Source organism: Salmo salar, chromosome 04, assembly GCF_965601325.2.
Source record: "Salmo salar chromosome 04, fSalSal1, whole genome shotgun sequence".
Classification (NCBI taxonomy): Eukaryota; Metazoa; Chordata; class Actinopteri; order Salmoniformes; family Salmonidae; genus Salmo; species Salmo salar.
The window spans coordinates 64,454,107-64,474,477 of NC_138294.1; the positions used below are offsets into that span (position 1 = coordinate 64,454,107).

Sequence of the window (20,371 nt, forward strand, 5' to 3'; positions counted from 1 at the left end):
AGCGAAACAGAGAGACAGAGAGCGAGAGAGCGAAACAGACAGACAGAGAGCGAGAGAGCGAAACAGACAGACAGAGAGCGAGAGAGCGAAACAGACAGACAGAGAGCGAGAGAGCGAAACAGACAGACAGAGAGCGAGAGAGCGAAACAGAGAGACAGAGAGCGAGAGAGCGAAACAGACAGACAGAGAGCGAGCGAAACAGAGAGAGCAGACAGACAGACAGAGAGCGAGACGAGCGAAACGACAGACAGAGAGCGAGAGAGCGAAACAGACAGACAGAGAGCGAGAGAGCGAAACAGACAGACAGAGAGCGAGAGAGCGACAGACAGACGAGAGCGAGAGAGCGCAGAGAGCGAGAGCGGGAGCGCAGACAGACAGAGAGCGAGAGAGCGAAACAGAGAGACAGAGAGCGAGAGAGCGAAACAGACAGACAGAGAGCGAGAGAGCGAAACAGACAGACAGAGAGCGAGAGAGCGAAACAGACAGACAGAGAGCGAGAGAGCGAAACAGACAGACAGAGAGAGCGAAACAGACAGACAGAGAGAGCGAAACAGACAGACAGAGAGCGAGGAGCGAAACAGACAGACAGAGAGCGAGAGAGCGAAACAGAGAGACAGAGAGCGAGAGAGCGAAACAGAGACAGAGAGCGAGAGAGCGAAACAGACAGACAGAGAGCGAGAGAGCGAAACAGAGAGACAGAGAGCGAGAGAGCGAAACAGACAGACAGAGAGCGAGAGAGCGAAAGAGACAGACAGAGAGCGAGAGAGCGAAACAGACAGAGAGAGCGAGAGAGCGAAACAGACAGAGAGAGCGAGAGAGCGAAACAGACAGACAGAGAGCGAGAGAGCGAAACAGACAGAGAGCGAGAGAGCGAAACAGACAGACAGAGAGAGCGAAACAGACAGACAGAGAGAGCGAAACAGACAGACAGAGAGAGCGAAACAGACAGACAGAGAGCGAGAGAGCGAAACAGACAGACAGAGAGCGAGAGAGCGAAACAGACAGACAGAGAGCGAGAGAGCGAAACAGACAGACAGAGAGCGAGAGAGCGAAACAGACAGACAGAGAGCGAGAGAGCGAAACAGACAGACAGAGAGCGAGAGAGCGAAACAGACAGACAGAGAGCGAGAGAGCGAAACAGAGAGACAGAGAGCGAGAGAGCGAAACAGACAGACAGAGAGCGAGCGAAACAGAGAGAGACAGACAGACAGAGAGCGAGAGAGCGAAACAGACAGACAGAGAGCGAGAGAGCGAAACAGAGAGACAGAGAGCGAGAGAGCGAAACAGACAGACAGAGAGCGAGAGAGCGAAACAGACAGACAGAGAGCGAGAGAGCGAAACAGACAGACAGAGAGCGAGAGAGCGAAACAGAGAGACAGAGAGCGAGAGAGCGAAACAGACAGACAGAGAGCGAGAGAGCGAAACAGAGAGACAGAGAGCGAGAGAGCGAAACAGACAGACAGAGAGCGAGAGAGCGAAACAGACAGACAGAGAGCGAGAGAGCGAAACAGACAGACAGAGAGCGAGAGAGCGAAACAGACAGACAGAGAGCGAAACAGACAGACAGAGAGCGAAACAGACAGACAGAGAGCGAGAGAGCGAAACAGACAGACAGAGAGCGAGAGAGCGAAACAGAGAGACAGAGAGCGAGAGAGCGAAACAGAGACAGAGAGCGAGAGAGCGAAACAGACAGACAGAGAGCGAGAGAGCGAAACAGAGAGACAGAGAGCGAGAGAGCGAAACAGACAGACAGAGAGCGAGAGAGCGAAAGAGACAGACAGAGAGCGAGAGAGCGAAACAGACAGAGAGAGCGAGAGAGCGAAACAGACAGAGAGAGCGAGAGAGCGAAACAGACAGACAGAGAGCGAGAGAGCGAAACAGACAGAGAGCGAGAGAGCGAAACAGACAGACAGAGAGAGCGAAACAGACAGACAGAGAGAGCGAAACAGACAGACAGAGAGAGCGAAACAGACAGACAGAGAGCGAGAGAGCGAAACAGACAGACAGAGAGCGAGAGAGCGAAACAGACAGACAGAGAGCGAGAGAGCGAAACAGACAGACAGAGAGCGAGAGAGCGAAACAGACAGACAGAGAGCGAAACAGACAGACAGAGAGCGAGAGAGCGAAACAGACAGACAGAGAGCGAGAGAGCGAAACAGACAGACAGAGAGCGAGAGAGCGAAACAGACAGACAGAGAGCGAGAGAGCGAAACAGACAGACAGAGAGCGAGAGAGCGAAACAGACAGACAGAGAGCGAGAGAGCGAAACAGACAGACAGAGAGCGAGAGAGCGAAACAGACAGACAGAGAGCGAGAGAGCGAAACAGACAGACAGAGAGCGAGAGAGCGAAACAGACAGACAGAGAGCGAGAGAGCGAAACAGACAGACAGAGAGCGAGAGAGCGAAACAGACAGACAGAGAGCGAGAGAGCGAAACAGACAGACAGAGAGAGCGAAACAGACAGACAGAGAGCGAGAGAGCGAAACAGACAGAGAGAGAGCGAAACAGACAGACAGAGAGAGCGAAACAGACAGACAGAGACAGACAGACAGAACAGGAAGAAAATGTGCTTGTTATACTAGGAACCTTGGCTAACAAGACAGAAATGGAAAGTTAAATTGGTATTTATATCATAGAAATATGGAACGACAGACAGGATCTCTATTGTGTGTAAAATGATAAATACAAAGTGGGTATTTATGCAGCAGAAAAATAAAGAATGATAGATGGGATCTACAGCAGGGGAAGGATCTACAGCAGGGGAAGGATCTACAGCAGGGGAAGGATCTACAGCAGGGGAAGGATCTACAGCAGGGGAAGGATCTACAGCAGGGGAAGGATCTACAGCAGGGGAAGGATCTACAGCAGGGGAAGGATCTACAGCAGGGGAAGGATCTACAGCAGGGGAAGGATCTACAGCAGGGGAAGGATCTACAGCAGGGGAAGGATCTACAGCAGGGGAAGGATCTACAGCAGGGGAAGGATCTACAGCAGGGGAAGGATCTACAGCAGGGGAAGGATCTACAGCAGGGGAAGGATCTACAGCAGGGGAAGGATCTACAGCAGGGGAAGGATCTACAGCAGGGGAAGGATCTACAGCAGGGGAAGGATCTACAGCAGGGGAAGGGAACTAGATTCAGCCGCGGGTCAATTTGTCTGAATTCCTGGTGATTTTACAGGATTTATTTTAACCAAAAAAAGAAAATCCTGACCACACACTAAACTTTGGGGTGCCTCACACCCCATTTAAAATTAAAATAAAATTAAATAAAAACTCGCAAGCCGGTTTTGGCCCACGAGCCACCTGTTGCCTGACCTATGTACTTTTGTGGGATGGATACTAAGTGGGTAGTTTCTACCTTCTTCATGCGCATGCTGCGTCTCTCTGATGCGTTCCTGACGAAAGGAGACTTCTTTGACAGAGTGGAGCTGTCACTGTCACTGCGGTTGATCTGATCATCACCCAGTAGAACGGCAAAAACAAACACAAAGAAAACAAAGTTGGAAAAAAAGGGCATGAACTACAGCTTCCGTTGGGTTTGGGATGCTTTCCAAAGCGAAGCACAACTGAAAACAGTAGTCAAAGTGAACTGTATTTAACATTTCAGTCATTTTACAGATAACATTCAAAAAACAAGGCTATAGTTAGAGGCTATATAAATAACAAGTTTGTCAATGTGTTTTTGAGTAGATATGTACAAATATAAAATGTATATCTAGCATAGATATGTACTACATATGTCCATGTATTTATTGTATGCACTTGAGCGGCTGCCCTCACCCGGCAGATGTACTGGCTCTGGGGCCCAGGGGAGAAAGTCTTGGAGCGGATGATGGTGTTGCCCTGGAAGAAGGCATTCTGCTGGGGAACATGATGGGGTCGACGCTCCTTTGGCCGGACCACCGAGGAGACATGGTGGTGGTGGCCAGTACTGGTCTCCTTGTTCACCTGGGGACGGAGCAGGAGAACAGTTTACAATGAAGGCTATGTTTTACATAGTCAATCTTGGCTTACAAATGTACTGTTATGTTCAGTTCCAACTCTGATCAAGTCATTCATAGTCAAGTCATACAGCACATTTGTTAGTCTGCATATCAATGAGTTTGTAGAACTGTTGAGTATGAATCAAATGAACACACATGTTTTTACTCAAATACTTCCCATGAACATCTGGAAATAGGTCAAATAATATCAAATAAAATAGAAATACTACTGTATATGAATACTAACAGTTAATGGAGTCTCCACTTACCCTCTCAGCCATGATTCCTGTTCCAGTCGGTTTGGTTGTCACTTCCTCTCCCTCCCATTGGCTGCTGTCAGGATATAGCCCCTCCTCTTCCTCTAGAGGTCCAGCCCCCTCTATGTGGTCATCTTCCTCATCTTCAAACACTTCACCTTCCAGCTCTTCACTGTGCCTGTAGAGGGTTGAACACAATCAGACCGACAGAGGGATGGAGCAACCTGTCAGTTATTCACCTTCCCCATTCTACATGCGAGGGGCTGTGGGGGAGGAGGGGTGGTTAGTGTGCCTCTGGGCTTTCAAAATCGACACTCAAAGTCTTGGGCTTATTCCCGTGGGAGAGGGGGAAGGGAGGGAACAATTATTCAACTGGGGGAGGTGAGTGTGTGTGAGACAAGATCTCCCTCATTGACCGTGACGAGTACGGAAGAAGGGCCTGTCCTCTGTAGAGGTTATACTGGGGAGGAGAATAACAGGATATAGGTTCTGTTAGTGAAGGGAGAGCTCACCATTCATCCTCCTCTGGTGCATCCTCCAGACTGCCTGCTACTCTCTCTGTGGTGGGGACAGAGCTCTGGAACACACATTGTTACTCATCTGTTACATGCATTCATTAGATACAGTATGTTTCCACATTCATAACAATTCCATACAGATTCACCTTAACAGATCGATTTCCTTTTTAAATGCAGGCCATTGCTATAGATGATGAATGAATGTGTGTGTTACCCTTTCAGACTGCGGAGCCGTCCCAGTCTTGTCCTTGTTATTGATCTGGGGCATGAAGGAGTAGCTGAGGAGGTTGTAGCTCTTGATAAATCTCTCCCCAGAGGTGTTGACATCAGCCAGGCTTATCTGAGCACCAGCCTGCCCAGAGGACAGGGGGAAGGAAGCCATACAAGAGTTCAAAGGCAGTCTACTGAAGGATGTTACACACTGTTGTAACCAACTTCATGCTTGAGACAGTACAGTGTTGGGAAGGACAAAAAGCTCTTATCCACTAACAGCAATAAACCACTGTCATATGACTCAATGACAACACAATGTACACTTAGCAAATACACCACGTACAAGTGTTTGCACTGTCTGGGTGTGGACTGTTTGTTATGTTGATGCTGAATTGAGACATGAGTGACAGACCAGTGACAGTCGTTACACTCACAAGACACTCCTCACGGCCAGACAGGCTGGTGTGGCAGATGTCCACCCTCAGGGTCTTCTGCCGCAGGGCATTGTGGGCCATCTGGACACCGAAGACTTCGTTGACCTCCACAATGTCCTGGGGGAGAGAGCCGCGTGTCCGGAAGAGGCAGCAGGTGGACTCTGAGCACGGGAGCACCGCCACACGGATGTATCTATGGAGGAGACACACAGTTAAACACCTCGAGACAATGTACACACAGATGCGTGTACAGTTGAGGACAGACGAAACATACAGTACACTTTCAATACAAACAAACCTAATTGATGAGAAGTGGGAGCAAAGACATCCACACACAGCATATGCACACAGTCATTGAAAAGGTGTTTCAAATAACCAAGTAATGACAGTCATTCACTCCTAAAGCAAAGAGGAAAGGCAACTTTGCTATATACATTTTGTGGTCTGGTGGCAGTACGAGGATGCTGCAATTGGAGAGCTGCATGACGAACACGGTGAAGCGCTTGTCTTTCACCTCGTACTTCAGGCCCAGTCTGACCTGGGCACAGCCTAGTGGTCCTCCCCTCTCCTCATAGCCCAGCAGCAGCTCTGTAGGGAGGACTGACCTGGGAAAAGTGACACATACAGGGTTAGGGTTAGATCCACAAAGCTGCTATCAAATACAGTACCAGGAAGCAAAACCTGGTTTGTGCTTTAGCCACCAACCTTCCATTTGAAGTCATGTCACTGATATTCTAGTGGGGACATCAGTCTGAACAGATCTGGCTACCAGACTTCAAACACCACAGTAAGTTATGAGAGGGACATGTATGTTGCCATCAGTTATGGCCCTCAGGTTCTAGGGTCAAACAGTTCAAACAAAACATAGTACTGCAGACAGCTTGTCTGTTTCTAATAGTAATAGATACATGAATACCTCTCCAATCTGAATAACTTCATTTACATACACATATAGAAGTTACTGGGTACCCTGACCTAATCCCCCAAAAATTACAACATCGTGTTTGACCTTAATTACTGAATATACTGCACGCCCTCCTAACATTAGTTCAATACTAAAGAGGATCAGATAGTGCTTCATTAACAGCCCCATCTTTCATTACTATCTGTGAAGGTTCAGGCTACTGAACATGGTCTTAGGTAGACACCTCTCCTCCAGCTGACCCAATGGCCTTCTACAGTACCCACCTCGTCTCTGAGGGCTCGTACACCCCGCTGTCACCGGCCACCGACTCATCAGACACTGCTGACGTCACGCCCGTCTTCTTAGGCCCCGCCCCCACCGTCCCTTTGGCGTGCACTATGGCATCTAAGGGAAAAGGAGAGGAAAACAGGGAGGAGAAGAGGAGTGTAGAGAAACACCTTGTCACAACCATGCAGAGATGCATAGCTGGAGTAAACCATACAGTTAACAGAGGGCTGAAACTTAACCCCTTCTCTCTCTCTCACCCCGGTGTGCCCCCACTGGCAATCAGGTTTCAGGTGCAATCTTTAATTCCTCACGAGGTGCACACACACCTACTACTGTGGATGAGGTGGAAGCCTGACCTTTCAGTCCAATAAAGTTCGTCTTGAATGGAGGTGTGCATTACATCACAAGCACCTGCTAATACAGCCCTCTCTCTGGGTCACACTGTGCAGGCTAATACAGCCCTCTCTCTGGGTCACACTGTGCAGGCTAATACAGCCCTCTCTCTGGGTCACACTGTGCAGGCTAATACAGCCCTCTCTCTGGGTCACACTGTGCAGGCTAATACAGCCCGCCTCTCTCTGGGTCACACTGTGCAGGCTAATACAGCCCCGTCTCTCTCTCTGGGTCACACTGTGCAGGCTAATACAGCCCCGTCTCTCTCTCTGGGTCACACTGTGCAGGCTAATACAGCCCGTCTCTCTCTCTGGGTCACACTGTGCAGGCTAATACAGCCCCGTCTCTCTCTCTGGGTCACACTGTGCAGGCTAATACAGCCCCGTCTCTCTCTCTGGGTCACACTGTGCAGGCTAATATTAGCCCCGTCTCTCTCTCTGGGTCACACTGTGCAGGCTAATACAGCCCCGTCTCTCTCTCTGGGTCACACTGTGCAGGCTAATACAACCCCGTCTCTCTCTCTGGGTCACACTGTGCAGGCTAATACAGCCCCGTCTCTCTCTCTGGGTCACACTGTGCAGGCTAATACAGCCCCGTCTCTCTCTCTGGGTCACACTGTGCAGGCTAATACAGCCCCGTCTCTCTCTCTGGGTCACACTGTGCAGGCTAATACAGCCCCGTCTCTCTCTCTGGGTCACACTGTGCAGGCTAATACAGCCCCGTCTCTCTCTCTGGGTCACACTGTGCAGGCTTGCCATTATGTAACTAAACATCTACTACTACAGGAAACCTATATCCTGCTCCCTGACGTAAACTGAAGCACCCATATACACGGAGTGTACAAAACATTAGGGACACCTTCCTAATATTGAGTTGCACCCCCTTTTGCCCTCAGAGAAGTCTCAATTAGTCGGGGCATGGACTCTGCAAGGTGTCGAAAGTGTTCAACAGGGATGCTGGGATGTTGACTCAAATGCTTCCCACAGTTGTGTCAAGTTGGCTGGATGTCCTTTGGGTGGTGGACCGTTCTTGATACACACGGGAAACTGTTGAGTGTGAAAAACCCAGCAGAGTTGCAGTTCTTGACACTCAAATTGGTGCGCCTGGCACTTACTACTATACCCCATTCAAAGGCACTTAAATATTTTGTCTTGCCCATTCATCCTCTGAATGGTACACATACATGTCTCAATTGTCTCAAGGCTTAAATTATTATTTTTTAACCTGTCTCCTCCCCTTCATCTACACTGATTGAAGTGGATTTAATAGGTGACATTAATAAGGAATCATAGCTTTCACCTGGTCAGTCTGTCTTGGAAAGAGCATGTTCTGTACACTCAGTGTATATTTACGTTCATATCTTACGTGTGTTGCTGACACTGATATTTCTATGACTTGTAATGCGTTTTGTGTGGATCTTAAACATATTCATTCTTTACAATTCACAATGGACATGAGGACCATACAGTCCACTATACACCAACACTACACAAGTCTACAGTAGCAGGTAATACATTCGCTCTCCTGACATTAAAAAAGAGCTTAAATGATATCAGATAGACAGAAAGTGACTATACCTTTAAACATCTCTCCAGCTATGGAAGTGGCATCCTGCTCCACCCCTCCAGGGTGCTGCTGCTCCTCCTTGTCCAGCCCCAGCCCTAGCTCAGTCAGCCTGCTATGCAGCTCCATGTCCAGCCCCCCACCTGGACCCCCTGGTCCCGCAAACCTCTCCCCGGAGAGGAATATAGAGTCCGTGACCAGCGGCGAGCAGGGCGGCGAGAGCGACGACATCGAAGACCTCGGCGACAGTGAACTGATCGACCTTGGCGTCTCTGATAGTCTCAGCGCCTGTAGCCTGGTTCTGGCCTCTGCTCCCCCACCGACAACACCCCCCTTGTCGCCCGCTCTCTCTCCCCCAGCGACCACCTCGTGTTCGTGGATGGTGGTGATGGAGCTGGAGGGCCGGTAGCTGACCCCCGGGCCGCCCCCCTGCAGTAGGGTGTCCAATTTGTCCTGGAAGTCTGGGTCTCCCAGCTCAGGCTGCTCCAGGTAGATATCTGTGAAGCTCAGGGAGGAGGTGGAGCCCAGGGATGACGTGGTGGCCAAAGAGCCCCGGCTGGAGGTCAGAGAGCCACGGCTGCTGCCTGAGGAACACGACAACGTGCTGGCCGAAAGACTGCAGGGAGAGAGATGGGGAGGAGGGAGGAGAGAGGCAGAGAGTTGGATGGGGAGGGAGGGAGGAGAGAGGCAGAGAGGAGAGGGTTGGATGGGGAGGAGGATGGAAAGACAATTTGACAGAAAGAAGGCATAGAGAGGAGAGATGGAGAGAAGAGAGAAAATCAGTGGAGAGGATGGTGAGGAGGAGAGAACAATACAGAAAGAGGGCAGAGAGAGTGAGAAAATCGGGGGCAGCAAAGAGGAGGGAGCGAAAAGCGGAGTGGACAGGGGATAAAGGGAGAGGGAGAGAGAGGACCACAGTGTTAGAAGAGCTAGGAGCGTACTCCAACCAAATTTTTCTTCTCCTCTGTTCCCCCATCTTTTGGCCCTCAGTAACTTCAAATGCAGTGTCTACTCGACAGAAAACATAGTAATTAAAGCTTGGCAAGCTCATTACAAAAGACACAGGGGAGTTTCTCTGCATCTCAGCCCTTTGATGTATATCAGCTAGAAACAGGATGAATTATGCATGATAAGAACAAAAACAGAGAGAAAGAGACTAACACTATTGTTGAAGTTATTTGTTTGATTAAACGAGAGTATGAAGAGCACCTTTTGAAAACAGCTTTAATACATATATGACTCTTACAGAGACTTCACATCTTATAAAACACAGCTTCAGTTTCAGAGTCCATTTCTGAAACGCACACTCCTGTTTCAGAGCTGAAATTCAAATTGACTTTACAAAAACAGTGACTAAAGTATAGGACACATCTTGAGCTTTTAGAGTAAAGGTTAAATACGCAATGTCCTATCCCTCTCTCATTCTCTTTTAAGACCAACAGTCCCTCATAGAACTGAATGAATCATACGAGCCACTCAGAAGATACTGTAGTCTAGAATCTTATGTGAATTTATGGAGCTCTATAAATTAAAGACACTCCTTTAAGATGAGGTGAATGTAGACCTTTGAAGGCCCTGGATTGAAGTTTCACTCCTTCCCCTCAAAGGGTTGTGGGTAGGCTCAAGGCACCAGGCAGGGTTGTGAGGTAAATCTAAAATGCCAAGCCCTCCCCCCTAGCCCAGACAGGTTAACTGTGCAGTATTTTCACGGCCGGAAAAAAAACGTACCCGATTTAAACTGGTTACTACTCTTGCCCAGAAACGAGAATATGCATGTTATTAGTAGATTTGGATAGGAAACACTGAAGTTTTTAAAACTGTTTGAATGGTGTCTGTGAGTTTAACCTGTTAGGGCTAGGGGGCAGTATTGACACGGCTGGATAAAAAACGTACCCGATTTAATCTGGTTACCACTCCTACCCAGTAACTAGAATATGCATATACTTATTACATATGGATAGAAAACACCCTAAAGTTTCTAAAACTGTTTGAATGGTGTCTGTGAGTATAACAGAACTCAAATGGCAGGTCAAAACCTGAGAGATTCCTTTACAGGAAGTGGCCTGTCTGACCATTTCTGGAACTTCTTTGCCATCTCTATCTTTTACTAAGGATCTCTGCTCTAACGTGACACTTCCTACGTCGTCCATAGGCGCTCAGAGCCCGGGAAAAACCTGAATGTCGTCATCCCAGCCCCAGGCTGAAACACATTATCTCCTTTCTCAAGTGGCCGATCAAGGGACTCTGGGCTTACGCGCGTGACCTGACCGCCCCCGTCTTTGTGATTTTTTCCTCTGTTTGCCGAAAAGGAGATTCCCGGTCGGAATATTATCGCTTTTCTACGAGAAAAATGGCATAAAAATTGATTTTAAACAGCGGTTGACATGCTTCGAAGTACGGTAATGGAATATTTAGAATTTTATTGTCACGAATTGCGCCATGCGCGCGACACTTCTTTACCATTTCGGATAGTGTCTGGAACGCACAAACAAAACGCCGCTATTCGGATATAACGATGGATTATTTTGGACCAAACCAACATTTGTTATTGAAGTAGCAGTCCTGGGAGTGCATTCTGACGAAGACAACAAAAGGTAATCAAACTTTTATAATAGTAAATATGATTATGATGAGTGCTAAACTTGCCGGCTGTCTAAATAGCTAGCCCGTGATGCCTGGGCTATGTACTTAGAATATTGCAAAATGTGCTTTTACCAAAAAGCTATTTTAAAATCGGACATATCGAGTGCATAGAGGAGGTCTGTATCTATAATTCTTAAAATAATTGTTATGCTTTTTGTGAACGTTTATCGTGAGTAATTTAGTAAAATGTTAGCGAATTCCCCGGAAGTTTGCGGGGGGTATGCTAGTTCTGAACGTCACATGCTAATGTAAAAAGCTGTTTTTTGATATAAATATGAACTTGATTGAACAAAACATGCATGTATTGTATAACATAATGTCCTAGGGTTGTCATCTGATGAAGATCATCAAAGGTTAGTGTTGCATTTAGCTGTCTTCTGGGTTTTTGTGACATTATATGCTAGCTTGAAAAATGGGTGTCTGATTATTTCTGGCTTGGTACTCTGCTGACATAATCTAATGTTTTGCTTTCGTTGTAAAGCCTTTTTGAAATCGGACAGTGTGGTTAGATTAACGAGAGTCTTGTCTTTAAATAGCTGTAAAATAGTCATATGTTTGAGAAATTGAAGTAATAGGATTTTTAAGGTTTTGAAAATCGCGCCACAGGCTTCAAGTGGCTGTTACGTAGGTGGGACGAATTCGTCCCGCCTAGCCCATAGAGGATAACAGAACTCATATGGCAGGCAAAAACCTCATAAAATTCCAAGCAGGAAGTGGTCTGCTGAGAATTTGTAGTTCTTCTTTTGATTCTCTATCAAAACTACAGTATCTGTGGGGTTACGTTGCACTTTCTAGGCTTCCATTGGCTCTCTTCAGAAAGCGGATTGAGGAGTCTTCTGTCTCTGGGCAGAGTATAGTAGCTCAGTTTCTCAGTGGTCTGCCTGGTGACAAAGAGATTGGATATGCGCATTCACGCGAGCATGCTGTTTTTTCTTTTCCTCTTTGAATGAATACACTATTGTCCGGTTGGAATATTATCGCTATTTTACGAGAAAAATACCATAAAAATTGGATTTTAAACAGCGTTTGACATGCTTCTAAGTACGGTAATGGAACATTTTGAATTTTTTTGTCTCGAAATGCGCTCGCGCGTTACCCTTTGGATAGTGACCTGAACGCACGAACAAAACGGAGGTATTTGGACGCAACTATGGATTATTTGGAACAAAAACAACATTTCTTGTGGAAATAGCAGTCCTGGGAGTGCATTCTGACGAAGATCAGCAAAGGTAATACAATATTTCCAAATACTAATTCTGAGTTCAGTGTGCTCCGAACTTGGTGGGTGTCAAAATAGCTAGCCGTGATGGCTGAGCTATGTACTCAGAATATTGAAAAATGTGCTTTCGCCAAAAAGCTATTTTAAAATCTGACATAGCGATTGCATAAAGGAGTTCTGTATCTATAATTCTTAAAATAATTGTTATGTATTTTGTCAACATTTATGATGAGTCATTTAGTAAATTCACGGGAAGTTTATGGTGGGAATGCATGTTCTGAACATCACACGCTAATGTAAAAAGCGGTTTTTGGATATAAATATGAACTTGAACAAAACATACATGTATTGTATAACATAATGTCCTAGGAGTGTCATCTGATGAAGATCAAAGGTTAGTGCTTCATTTAGCTGTGTTTTGGGTTTTTGTGACATATATGCTTGCTTGGAAAATGGCTGTGTGATTATTTTGGTCTATATACTCTCCTAACATAATCTAATGTTTTGCTTTCGCTGTAAAGCATTTTTTAAATTGGACAATGTGGTTAGATTAACGAGAGTCTTATCTTTAAAATGGTGTAAAATAGTCGTATGTTTGAAAAATTGAAATTATTGCATTTTTGAATTTCACGCCACACTGTTCCACTGGCTGTTGAATAGAGTAGGACGGTCATGTCCCACCTAGCCCATAGAGGTTAAAATGTTGCCCATGTCTCCATGTAGACAAGGTCTTCTTACTCATTTTTCATTTGGAATGTGCGCATTCAGTTGTGCAATAGGAGATTACATTTTAAGTCGATACATTTAAGTGATTGTGCCTCCTGAACTGGCAGCGTGGTAGTGCTGTGTTACAGCTGGGTGACAGTTGCTGAATGTGTTGTTTAGGTGAGTGAATGTACCTCTTGAGCTGAGTGTGTAATGATGATGCCAGGCGAACCATCTCCTCGAGCTCTCTCACCAGCTTGTTCCTCTTACAGTGCAATCTCAATCTGATAGAAAAGACAAAACACCAGAAATGTTACGTCAAAAAAAATTATAATGTAGTAGCAAGCAGAAGAAACAGGCCCTATTCTACTTGGGTAATCAGAAAAAAACAATCAACTACATGACCATACAATTACAACATCTTAATACAATGTTCTTACAAACTAGAGTAATTACAGCATTATAAACAGTTAAGAGCTAAAGGTTATTTTCTTCCTCAACGAGCAGATACTTCTGACTTCAGATATTAAACCAGCTTGTTAAAAAAGGCTATTTTACGTCCACCCTACATCCCCTGTTTGTGATACTCGGGTTACATATGGGAGAGAGATGAGTGGGGGAGAGTGAGAGATAAAAAATAAAATGAAAGAAAATTAGAGAAGGAAAGCGGATATATGGGAAAGTAAGAGAGAAATAGAAGAGAAAGAGAGAAAAGAGGCCTAATTGGTGTAGTCCCCTTGGTTACCTCATCCAGAGCACAGATTTCCAACCACTAAATAGTAAGTATGGACCTTAGAGAAGGCTAGTTCCAGGTAAGAGGCTAGGGGGAGGAGCTTCTACACTACACTATCAATGTCTATGGTCTGTGATCCAATCACAACCTTGAACCAGTATTGTCGTGAAAAAAGGCTATGCGGATCAAAGCATCCAACACAACAAAAAGAGCAGAGGTAACCGTGTGTTGTGTGTCTTGGAGTAACTCTTACAGGGTTGACAGACATAACATTTTGTAAACATAGAGTGCAGTGCTTTTCAACCTGGTTGACAGTAATGTTGATTGAACCCTGAAATGAGGTAAATGTGTTTTCCATAGTTAGAAACCAGAATGAACACTATTTGTTTAGCTCTCTGTAGGCCCAGAGCCAAGGGGCCCCGTCAAACACCAGGTCCCCATCAGGGAGTAGACCTTCTGGGTGTATTTAACAGTCATATTACTTACACCATATCTTTTCACTGCAGTTAAAGTACAGTAGGTTGTTATCAGCAGGGCAGTGGGCCTTGCTCTGCCTATCTATTCCCTGTTAGTGAATATACTGTAGCCTAGTTCCAGCGGTGTTCCAATGGCCTCCTCTCTCCTTCACGCAACAGCCCTGCTGATCTGTTCCCTCGCTAGCATTAACAGGTGCTGTATAAATAAAAAAAATATGCACTCTTTTTGCAAGGTGCAGACTAATGGAACACAAACTCCAAAAAGTGGCAAAAATTAACTGAGAAAAGAGAGTGACTAATTTCATCTCCTGTATGTGACCATGATGCTTTCCTGGTGTGCAGCTCTGTTCCCTCTCATTTATCCCTCTTTCCCTGGTCGTGACTTTACCCAGGGAAGGAGTGATCACTCAATATGTCTGTAAGCCCCATGCTGACCAAGGTTTCCCGCACCTTTACTGCCCAAACAATTTAGCCTCACACTGTCCTAATTAAACAATTTAGTGTTTGCTGCCCACAATGTTTGCAGCGACTTTGCACCCCGCCAAGTAGCTATAAATCCTCTCCCCTTACCTCTCGGTCAGGGCCTTGCTCTGGTTGTCCCTGGCAGCCTGCAGGTCTCTCTCAAGCCTTTTCTTCTGTGTCTCTATCTTCTCCTGGTCATTGGGCACCTTCTTGCAAGGCTTGATGTATTGCAGCTCCTTGAGTAGCTCCTCCTTCTCATTGATGAGGATGAGGCGGTCACGCTCTGGGTCCAGCAGCCCTGGCCATGCCTCACTGTCCAGCTTGGCTATCTGCACCTCGATGGTGGCAATCCTGGAGGTGGAAGAGCATAGAGAGTGTACATTTAATGTTCTATTATGTTGTATTTATATGTTCTCCTTTTCTAAGGCCCTGCAATAGACTAGAGTCCAGGGGGTGTACTTGTACATCAAGCTGCCTGATGCTACAAAAACAGGAAACTGGCTCCTACGAGCTGTTCCGGCTCACACAAGCCAAGGCTTCTTGTAAGGCTACTTATGTTCTATTTAATTGTGTGGAGGGGGGAAGGTTTAAAAGAGATATGACTTATTAGGATTATAAGTCATTATAAGGGCTCATGAGCTAATCAAATGGCTACCCAGACTATTTGCATTGCCCCCCCACCCCTCCCTCTTTTACACCGCTGCTACTCATTTTTACCTTCTTTTTTTTTTTTTTTTTTTCATTTTAGTCATTTAGCAGACGCTCTTATCCAGAGCGACTTACAGTAGTGAATGCATACATTTCATTCATTTTTTTCTCCGTACTGGTCCCCCATGGGAATCGAACCCACAACCCTGGCATTGCAAACACCATGCTCTACCAACTGTGCCACACGGGACCTCTCTGTTATTATCTATGCATTGTCACTTTAATAACTCTACCTACATGTACACATTACCTCGACTAACCGGTGCCCCCACACATTGACTCTGTACATAGTCTCGCCATTGTTATTTTACTGCTGCTCTTTAATTACTTGTTCCTAATATAACTCAGCAAAAAATGAAACGTCCCTTTTTCAGGACCCTGTCTTTCAAAGAAAATTTGTAAAAATCCAAATAACTTCACAGATCTTCATTGTAAAGGGTTTAAACACTGTTTCCAATGCTTGTTCAATGAACAATAAACAATTAATGAACATGCACCTGTGGAACGGTCTTTAAGACACTAACAGCTTACAGACGGTAGCAAATTAAGGTCACACTTTTCAGGGAAGTTAGGAACCAATATACACAGGCAGTTTGAAAAGGCTAGCCTTTGCTTTCCTAACAGAAATTTGCATCCTGTAGCACAAACTCCAAAAAGTTCTGGGACACTAAAGTCCATGAAGAATAAGAGCACCTCCTCCCAGCTGCCTACTGCACTGAGGCTAGGAAACACTGTCACCACTGATAAATCCACGATAATCGAGAATTTCAATTAGCATTTTTCTACAGCTGGCCATGCTTTCCACCTGGCTACACCTACCCTGGTCAACAGCCCTGCACCCGCCTCTCAGCAACTTGTCCAAGCCTCCCCAATTTCTCCTTCACCCAAATCCAGATAGCCGATGTTCTGAAAGAGCTGCAAAATCTGGACCCTCTCTTCCTAAAATCTGCCACAATTGTTGCAACCCCTATTACTAGCCTCTTCAACCTCTCTTTCGTAGCGTCTGAGATCCCCAAAGATTGGAAAGCTGCCGCGGTCATCCCCCTCTTCAAAAGGGGGAGACTCTCTCGACCCAAACTGTTACAGACCTATATCTATCCTACCCTGCCTTTCTAAGGTCTTCGAAAGCAAAGTTAAACAGATCACCGACCATTTCGAATCCCACCGTACCTTCCCGCTATGCAATCTGGTTTCCAAGTTGGTCATGGGTGCACCTCAGTCACGCTCAAGGTCCTAAACGACATCAAAATCGCCATCGATAAGAGACAATACTGTGCAGCTGTATTCATCGACCTGGCCAAGGCTTCACTTTGTCAATCACCTCATTCTTATTGGCAGACTCAACAGCCTTGGTTTCTCAAATGACTGCCTCACCAGGTTCACCAACTACTTCTTTGACAGAGTTCAGTGTGTCAAATCGGAGGGCCTGTTGTCCGGACCTCTGGCAGTCTCTATGGGGGTGCCACAGGGTTCAACTCTCGTGCCGACTCTTTTCTCTGTATACATCAATGATGTCGCTCTTGCTGCTGGTGATTCTCTGATCCACCTCTACGCAGACGATACCATTCTGTATGCTATTGGCCCTTCTTTGGACACTGTGTTGACAAACCTCCAGACGAGCTTCAATGCCATACAACTCTCCTTCTGTGGCCTCCAACTGCTCTTAAATGCAAGTAAAACTAAATGCATGCTCTTCAACCGACCGCTGCCCGCACCTGCCCGCCCGTCCAGCATCACTACTCTGGACGGTTCTGACTAAGAATATGTGGCCAACTACAAATACCTAGGTGTCTGGCTAGATTGTAAACTCTCCTTCCAGACTCACATTAAGCATCTCCAATCCAAAATGAAATCTAGAATTGGCGTCCTATTTCGCAACAAAGCATTCTTCACTCATGCTGCCAAACATACCCTCGTAAAACTGACCATCCTACCGATCCTCGACTTCGGCGATGTCATTTACAAAATAGCCTCCAACACTCTACTCAGCAAATTGGATGCAGTCCATCACAGTGCCATCCGTTTTGTCACCAAAGCCCCATATACTACCCACCACTGCGACCTGTATGCTCTCGTTTGCTGGCCCTCGCTTCATATTTGTTGACAAACCCACTGGCTCCAGGTCATCTATAAGTCTTTGCTAGGTAAAGCCCCGCCTTATCTCAGCTCACTGGTCACCATAGCAGCACCCACCCGTAGCACGCGCTCCAGAAGGTATCTTTCACTGGTCACCCCCAAAGCCAATTCCTCCTTTGGCCGCCTTTCCTTCCAGTTCTCTGCTGCCAATGAAAGGAACGAATTGCGAAAATCACTGAAGCTGGAGACTCATATCTCCCTCTCTAACTTTAAGCACCAGCTGTCAGAGCAGCTCACAGATCACTGCACCTGTATATAGCCCATCTGTAAATAGCCCATCCAACTACCTCATCCCCATAGTTATTTTTTTTGTTGCTCCTTTGCACCCCAGTATCTCTACTTGCACATTCATCTTCTGCACATCCATCACCCCAGTGTTTAATTGCTAAATTGTAATTATTTCTCCACTATGGCCTATTTATTGCCTTACCTCCCTTATCCTACCTCATTTGCAAATACTGTATAGACCTTTCTATTGTATTATTGACTGAATGTTTGTTTATTCAGTGTTGTTTGTGTCGCACTGTTTTGCTTTATCTTGGCCAGCTTGCAGTTGTAAATGAGAACTTGTTTTCAACTGCCCTACCTGGTTAAATAAAAGGTAAAATCAACATTTTAAAAACAGTTATGAAAACTTAGGACACTAAAGAGACCTTTCTACTGACTCTGAAAAACACCAAAAGAAAGATGCCCAGGGTCCCTGCTCATCTGTGTGAACGTGCCTTAGGCATGCTGCAAGGAGGCATGAGGACTGCAAATGTGGCCAGGGCAATAAATTGCAATGTCCGTACTGTGAGACGCTAAAGAAAGCGCTACAGGATAGACAGCTGATCGTCCTCGCAGTTGTAGACCACATGTAACAACACCTGCACAGGATCAGTACATCCAAACATCACACCTGCGGGACAGGTACAGGATGGCAACAACAACTGCCCGAGTTACACCAGGAACGCACAATCCCTCCATCAGTGCTCAGACTGTCCGCAATAGGCTGAGATAGGCTGGACTGAGGGCTTGTAGGCCTGTTGCAAGGCAGGTCCTCACCAGACATCACTGGAAACAATGTCGCCTATGGGCACAAACCCACCGTCGCTGACGAGTCGCGGTTTTGTCTCACCAGGAGTGATGGTCGAATTCGCGTTCATCGTCGAAGGAATGAGCGTTACACCGAGGCCTGTACTCTGGAGCGGGAACGATTTGGAGATGGAGGGTTCGTCATGGTCTGGGGCAGTGTGTCACAGCATCATCGGAGTGAGCTTGTTGTCATTGCAGGCAATCTCAACGCTGTGCGTTACAGGGAAGACCTCCTCCTCCCTTATGTGGTACCCTTCCTGCAGGCTCATCCAGACATGACCCTCTAGCATGACAATGCCACCAGCCATACTGCTCATTCGGTGCGTGATTTCCTGCAAGACAGGAATGTCAGTGTTCTGCCATGGCCAGCGAAGAGCCCGGATCTCAATACCATTGAGCACATCTGGGACCTGTTGGATCGGAGGGTGAGGGCTAGGGCCATTCCACCCAGAAAAGTCTGGGAACTTGCAGGTGCCTTGGTGGAAAAGTGGGGTAACATCTCACAGCAAGAACTGGCAAATCTGGTGCAGTCCATGAGGAGATGCACTGCAGTACTTAATGCAGCTGGTGGCCACACCAGATACTGACTGTTACTTTTGATTTTGACCCTCCCTTTGTTCAGGGACACATTATTCAATTTCTGTTAGTCACATGTCTGTGGAACTTGTTCCGTTTATGTCTCAGTTGTTGAATCTTATGTTCATAGAAATATTTACACGTTAAGTTTGCTGAAAATAAACACAGTTGACAGTATGAACACGTTACTTTTTTGCTGAGTTTATATATAGACTGATGGGTTGTGTTGGGAATGAGTCCTCTGGGTTACACAAGTTACCTTCTATTTGCTTCTTCATACTTCAGGCTCAGTCGCACCTTCTCTGCCAAGTTGTTGGTGTTGGTCACAAACTATATCAAACAAAAATCAAGGTGACTGACAAAGCTACATTCTGATCAATTAGGTACGCAACCAGTATCTGTGCATTGTAACCTTGTTCCTGTTCATAAGGGCACACCAAAGGAAAACATTTTGAAACGGAAAATGAAAACAAAATATTTCCAATTGGACAAGTCCAGGTATTCCCTCACAATTTCAGTCTATTGTCTTCCGTGCCAACTGAACAGACCCCCCCACTCACCTCAGCAGGTATGTTGGTCTGGGATCCGGCTTCGGAGTAGAGGCGAGGGATGGACAGCTCAGAGTTGGCCAGGGATGAGCTGCTGCCCCACAGGTCAGACTGAGAACCCACTGAGTCCAACTGGAAGCCATCCTTAAGCACCGCTAGTTTCTAAAGGGAGAGGAGACCGACACATACAGGCTTAACAAAATCAGAGATAGTGAAATCAAAATGGAATCAGGCATAGTATGTTTTATGTCCTTTGTTGTGTGTCTTATATTCACAAAGCTCCTATCCTATGGTTTAAATCTATAACACATATCATCATCATCATCATCATCATCATCATCATCATAGAGAAAGGTAGTTAGTTACCTGTATCTCTGTCTAAAAGGAAACACCAACATAAAGTGTCTTAATATGGTGTTGGGCCACCATGAACCAGAACAGTTTCAATGCACCGTGGTATAGATTCTACAAGGAGGGATGCGACACCATTCTTCCACAACTTGGTGTTTTGTTAATGGTGGTGCAAAACAATGTCT

General features: G+C 46.2%; 1 protein-coding gene across 2 annotated transcripts in view; it reads right to left on the minus strand.

Annotated features, from left to right (window-relative positions):
- The window catches only part of LOC123742473 (protein KIBRA), a 55,201-nt gene that overhangs the window by 21,380 nt on the left and 13,450 nt on the right, over nt 1-20,371 (minus strand). For both annotated transcript variants that reach the window (XM_045717134.2, XM_045717135.2), the window contains 13 exons: nt 19,848-19,997; nt 19,547-19,617; nt 14,902-15,144; nt 13,317-13,406; nt 8,570-9,171; nt 6,596-6,716; nt 5,842-6,012; nt 5,408-5,600; nt 4,975-5,112; nt 4,755-4,819; nt 4,255-4,420; nt 3,783-3,950; nt 3,361-3,453 (listed from right to left, as the gene is read on the minus strand). In XM_045717134.2, coding sequence (XP_045573090.2) covers nt 3,361-3,453; nt 3,783-3,950; nt 4,255-4,420; nt 4,755-4,819; nt 4,975-5,112; nt 5,408-5,600; nt 5,842-6,012; nt 6,596-6,716; nt 8,570-9,171; nt 13,317-13,406; nt 14,902-15,144; nt 19,547-19,617; nt 19,848-19,997 — 2,271 coding nt within the window. The remainder of the gene's footprint in view (nt 1-3,360; nt 3,454-3,782; nt 3,951-4,254; nt 4,421-4,754; nt 4,820-4,974; nt 5,113-5,407; nt 5,601-5,841; nt 6,013-6,595; nt 6,717-8,569; nt 9,172-13,316; nt 13,407-14,901; nt 15,145-19,546; nt 19,618-19,847; nt 19,998-20,371) is intronic.